Here is a 6,116-nt window from a genome sequence, read left to right as displayed (position 1 = left end):
AAAAAAGAACATAAAAAACTAGTTCAAGTTAGCATAATAAATTTGTAATTTTGATAATCAAGATCAAGCCAACCCGGGATATTTCGCTAAACCCGTGATCTAAATGATGAAATTAGAATAACTCGATAAAAAAAATAAAGAGAATTACAAAGTTTTTTTTTTAAAAAAAACACATGTTAACTTTTCAAACTCATGACTCGAGTCACTAGACCCGAAGCATCCTATTTTTAAAAAAAAATCATGAAGTTCAATTCTCAATTAATTAAATATTAAATGATGAAATTAAAAAAAAAATCAATTATACAAAAGGATTTAAAAAATAAAAATTAAAAGAATGAGGATCAAAATCCAAATACCAAATAAATTTTATATTTGATTGAAGAGTGAAATTGAAAAAAAAAATCAATTTCACAAAAGGATCAAGAAAAATTCAAAAAAATGAAGATCAAGTTTGACATGGAAAAAAAAAATTAAAGATTTAAGGGTGAAATTGAAAAGAATAATAACTTTTTCAAAAGGATCAAGAAAAAAATAGAAATTAAAATAATAAGGACCAAATTGAAAAACTTACCATCAATTTGGATTGAATGATAAAATTAAAAGCAAATAAAAATGTTACAAAATAACCATGGAAAAAAATAAAAATCAAAAGAATAAGGATCAAATTGAAAAATATTATATTTGTAAATTGAGATTGAATGATGAAATTAAAAACAAATAATTTTTTTACAAAAGAGTTAACAATAAAAATTAAAAATTAAAAAAAATAAAGAATGAAGTTGAAATACCAACAGTAAAGAGAGTCAAGTTATAATTTTCACGGGAACAGAGAAAAAAAAAAAAGAAAAAAAAGCCCACTGACAACAAACTAGGCCATCAACACCAACACATATCGCTCCAAAAGGAAGAGGATATAATGAAAGGCGAGTATCGGATGATGGGAGGCGTGACACATGCGTGTTTTTTTTTTAGTCAAAAACCAAATTGCCTCTTATAAGTCCCTTGACTTCGATTTTATCCTTTTGCTTTTAAGGAAATTTTATTCATTTCACATTGTATTTGATTTTTTTTTATTTTTTGTATTTAAATAAATACCAAATTGCTTCTTAGTTGATATTATAATAACGAAAAAATTACGCATATAAAAAATGCTCCTTAATGATAAGTTTAAATTTTTGCTTTCAAATGTATTTTAATTATTTTATTGTGTAATTAAAATAAAAAAGTTTTATTTATTTTTAATTAATTTAATAATGACAAATAAATCATATTAAATATCATTCGTAGCTACTGTTGAGGTTTTTTAGATGGAAAAGCAAAAGCATGAATACACTATATAATAAACAATGTTTTTAAGTGTAGAACTACAGTGTTTTTCAAAGAAATTTTAGCTTCTTTTAATTTCTCGTCACAGCTATTATTCATAGTCGACAACAAAACCCAAATCCATAAGATAAAGATGCTATTGCTACATCCAGGATATCTGAGGTTCAAAAAAAATATTATGTTAGCACTAAAACCACATCCTAATATAAATATTACACCATGATTATAAGATTCAGTCCAAGAATTGATCAACCCATGAGTCAAAACCCAATTTTTTTTAATATCTAAACAATGTCATTTTAATTTTTTTTAAATAAAACATTATCATTTTGATCCAACAAAATCCAATTAAAAAAGAAATCCAATCTAGGCCAAGTTCCAAGTTTGGCAAGTCACGGATAGATCCCCCAATTTTATAACAATGAATAATTTGTATTCAGAACAATGAACTAACATGGGATGCAGTGAAAACAAGGCAAGTTTGGTTCTTCCACTGTTTAAATGCAAAAATAAGCACAAGTTATTTCAATAAAAAGCCGTATCTGTTAAACTCATGATCATGTTCTAAGCTAGTTTTCCACAAATTACTTCAGTTTTTCTCCAAAATACCGAAGTGGGTAGACTGGATATTATCCCCATCCTTTCTACCCAAAATGACAGACTTCATGAATTTTTCCCATTTTCAGATATTCAGCACATTGAACTAAAGTTCAGACGCAATGAAGGCAGTATATATGCATTCAGAAAGTAACTAAAAAAAAAAATCAATAGAAAGGCAGTATATAATAAAATCCTAAGGGACAAGAAATAAAACAAACGTGTTTTGATCAACAAAATCAAAAGAAACTAGTTCCAATGACAGCACTCGCGTCGATTTTCAACAATTCAAAAGAAAAATTTCATCGAGCACTTGCAGAAGTTGTTTAACCAGGGGGTGTAAACTATATGATGAATGCACTGTTATTGCTGTTTCTTTCACTTCCTAAAATACAAGACAAAAACCACGTAAGTAAACTTATAAACTCACAAGAACGCAGAAACCATAGAACAAAAACTGACCAAAAGAATGACAATAACGATGTTTCTTTGTCTCTTCATCAAGTAAACACCAAAATCCTCTATTCTGTAAGATGCATCTACAAAACCACAACCATAAATTTGAAAAATTTGCCAACCAAGGGTAAGCTATGCAAATTATAAAAAATAGTCAGGAGTTCTGCGTGTTGTATCGGGTTCAATCTGTCGAGGTGCTGGATCAAATTGAAGGAAATTCTGCTCCATATTCTCCCCTATCTCAAGTATTGCAGCCATATTCCCACAGCGATAGCAGTAATTTGGCGCACTGAACACTGTCACCACATTCTTGTCCTACAAATATTTGAAGTAGATAATAATAAGGATATAATTTTAGAACTTTAGGGGTAAGTAAATAATAGTCACTTGGAATCCACAAACCTGGGACCAATTGTATCCTTCCATAACAAGCTGGTGAGCTCTAGAAATGAGAGCAAGCCCATTAGTGTGGTTGAACTGTTGAGAGATATCCTGTCCAAAGGTGTATCCAGCCCCACGAGGAGAAATTCCCCATCCACAACGATCATCCGGATCAGACCAAAGGAGGTCACACATTGGACCCTCATGAGGTACCTAATAATGGGACAAAAATAAGGCAGCAAAATGAAATGGCAAAAATAAGGGGAAAGATATATGTGGTGAGCAATACCAGCTAGTCATGTATACCACAAAATTAACAATGGCAATTAGCTTACAGAGGCTACTTTAGTCATATTATTGAATAAGAAGTGGCATTTGCTTCGATTCTCTAAAACGAATCTGAGCAATGTCTCAATCTAAGCAAACTGTCCTAGATATCACTTCAATTAATAAGCTTAATGCTAAATTTCACAAACTCCACACCTGTAAACGATGCGGGGTGGAAAATTTACACACAAACTGGAGGAAAATAAGCAATATTCACATAAATCAAAACAGTGGCGTAAGTATAGCTCCGACAGATATAGGAGGCAATTGGCTTGGCCAAAGATTAATCAGTTTGGCCTGATAATCTTCTTATCTAAGACACGTCAGGTAAACCAGTTTGAGATGCAAATGGAAAAGGTCTGTAGTCAGAGAATAAGTAATTTGAAAGAAAATAAAACTGAGTCAGCAAAAATGTTAGCAGATATCAATCCAATAAAAGTAGCATGATCATTGCAAGCATACCTCCTGTAAACGGTCTAGGGAACGGATATTATCTAATGTGTCCAAAGATGGGGAAAGACCACCGTGCAAGCAGAAGATCTACAAGGTGATAACAAATGGTTATCAGCTAAGAACATGGAGCTAATTCAAAACTAAAGCCAAGATCAAGGGCATAAATCAGGTTAAGACAGAATTTTAGAATTTAAACCTGACTCTCAATTAGGGCTGTAAGTGGGAGATAATCAAAGAGGTCGGTGAAATGTTTCCAGACATTGGCATTTCCATACTTCCTCAAGCATTCATCATAAAATCCATACCTGAGGAGAGATATAGATGAGATATTGATAATGTACCACAGATATGATGATGCGTAGTGTAAGGAAATAACTAAAACACCAAAGTACTGGCATGTTGCATCTTTCTGGCTGACATTCTCCTCTGCTTCACCTCCTCTTTCAAATGAAAGAGAATTTAACTAATGACTGGTATGCAAGAAAAAGAAGGAGACAGTCCATGCATGTTATCTGCACTGGTACATTTTAAGTTTGTGCATGGTTAAATACGACATATTCTTCTCTATCAAAAAGTTTTAACTTGACAAAACATGTGTCAGAGCAGTTTTTAGCCAGCCAACTTGGTGAATAGATTATCCCACCAATTTAGATTAGCATTGATCCATAACTGCACGAACATGAAATGAACAATACTCTTACACTTGAGTTATTTGACGACTCTCATGATTTCCTCTTAGAATTGTGATCCTGTCTCTATATCGAACTTTCAGTGCCACTAAAAGAGTGACAGTCTCCACAGAGTAATATCCTCGATCTGCATATATAGAAAATAAAAAAAGTAAACATGGTGGCAATTTCTGATACATAAAGTACTAAAACAATTCATAAAACAAAACATATAAGCTTAGAAACAAAAGTTTACTATTAAAAAAAAAAAAACAATCCACTTAGGCATATTCAGATTGCAAAAGAAATTTGGCACGACTTAATGATAAAAATAGAAGTAAATTGAAGTTATAACAATGTCTCTAATAGTTTGTGTTCTGCCAACTTGAGAGTTTAACTGATAACATGTTCAGCCTGTTTTGATTATCTTAAAAAAAGCATATGCGCCACTTTCCTGGTGGCCTTAGTGTGCTTACTCTTCACATTTAAGCTACCAGTCAGTCCCACAAATTCTGGATTATAATAATGGGCTTGAAACCACCCTAAGAATCTACTCAACCTGCATAATACCAAACTCTACTACATGGGTAACAGAGTAAAGAGCAAAAACCTCATCTCTTCTACGCTCTTTCTTTCTTTGTAAAAAAAAAAAAAAGCAACCACATTGCCATTCATTTTCTTAAAAGAAGCTGGAAAACTAAACTCTTAATATTCTTTTCTTACATCAATTCCACACAGTCCCCCAGTCAATAATCTCATTCTCAGGTAGGTGGAATTATGCAATATGGAAAATAAATAAATAAATAAAAACCCAAAAAATAGAAAAATAAAAACATTTCAGTCACTAATTATTTGCCAAAAAAGAGGGAGACGGAGGAAACAGACCTACATAGTCGCCCATGAAGAGGTAATTAGTGTCAGGAGCGTTACCACCGATGCGAAAGAGCTCGACAAGATCATGGAACTGACCGTGAATATCACCGCAGACAGTTACTGGACATTTGACAGGCTGAACGTTCCATTCCTCCACAAGGACCGCTCTGGCCTGCTCACACAGTGCTTTAACTTCTGCTTCAGCTAGCGGCTTGCACTGCATCAAGTGCTCGATCTGACGGTCCAGATCCACGTGAGACGGCATCTTTTCTTTACTTTTTTGAAAGGGATTTTCGGATCGAATCCAAAAAAGGGCGATTCAATTTGATTTTTCTTGGATGATTCAGGTCATGGCCATCGTGCAGACCGGAGATTGGGGATTCTGGAGTTACTAGGGTTAAGGATTCGGGAGAAAACACGAAAATTGGAGGGGCGAAGAGAGAGAGAGACTGGCTGGGGTTCTCCTCGTTGTCTATTTTCTTTTTTTTCCCCGTAGGTTGGTGTAATAATTAAGAGTTTTTTTTCCCCTAAATTTTGGTCCCTTCTATTTGTGTGGTATTTTTTTGTTTTTTAGCTTTTGGCCTATTTTTGTGGTTTTTGTTAACGATGGAATATTAAGAGTAGAGGCTAAGTTACTAAAAATTAAAAATTATCCTGTATTGAAATTAGTTTCTGAACTTTAATTTTTTATGTGCAATTCTCATCCCTCTATTAAAAGAATTTTTATTGTGAAGATTTTATATTATCAAGATAATAACTAGCAACTTCTTATTAATTACTTTAAAATCTATGCAAAAATAGAGATAAATATAAAAAGAGAAGAAAATTAATTTCATAACTCACTGAAAATAATAAGAATATTTCATATTTGGATTTCTCTCTTCTATTTATATCCTTTTATTTCATTGAAGTAAATCTTCTAAAATAACTATTAAGATTTCACTAATTATTCTTTAAATATCATGAAATCTATCCACGTACTATATTTATTAAATTATCATTTGCTATGAAAAATAATAATAAAAATCTATTTTT

General features: G+C 32.2%; 1 protein-coding gene across 1 annotated transcript; it reads right to left on the bottom strand.

Moving 5' to 3' along the window:
• Window positions 1-2,381: 2,381 nt before the first annotated feature.
• LOC118044591 (serine/threonine-protein phosphatase PP2A catalytic subunit) lies at window positions 2,382-5,616 on the bottom strand. Its single transcript, XM_035052958.2, has 6 exons — window positions 5,094-5,616; window positions 4,242-4,356; window positions 3,737-3,845; window positions 3,550-3,627; window positions 2,782-2,973; window positions 2,382-2,694 (listed from the first exon to the last, which is right to left on the bottom strand). The coding sequence occupies exons 1-6, from the start codon at window positions 5,344-5,346 to the stop codon at window positions 2,521-2,523; spliced, it is 921 nt and encodes a 306-aa protein (XP_034908849.1). The 5' UTR covers window positions 5,347-5,616; the 3' UTR covers window positions 2,382-2,520.
• Between the last annotated feature and the right edge of the window lie 500 nt (window positions 5,617-6,116).

This window comes from Populus alba, chromosome 12 (genome assembly GCF_005239225.2).
Source record: "Populus alba chromosome 12, ASM523922v2, whole genome shotgun sequence".
In the NCBI taxonomy this organism is placed as follows: domain Eukaryota; kingdom Viridiplantae; phylum Streptophyta; class Magnoliopsida; order Malpighiales; family Salicaceae; genus Populus; species Populus alba.
The sequence above is the reverse complement of the archived record's forward strand: the minus strand, read 5'-3'. Positions and strand labels throughout refer to the sequence as shown.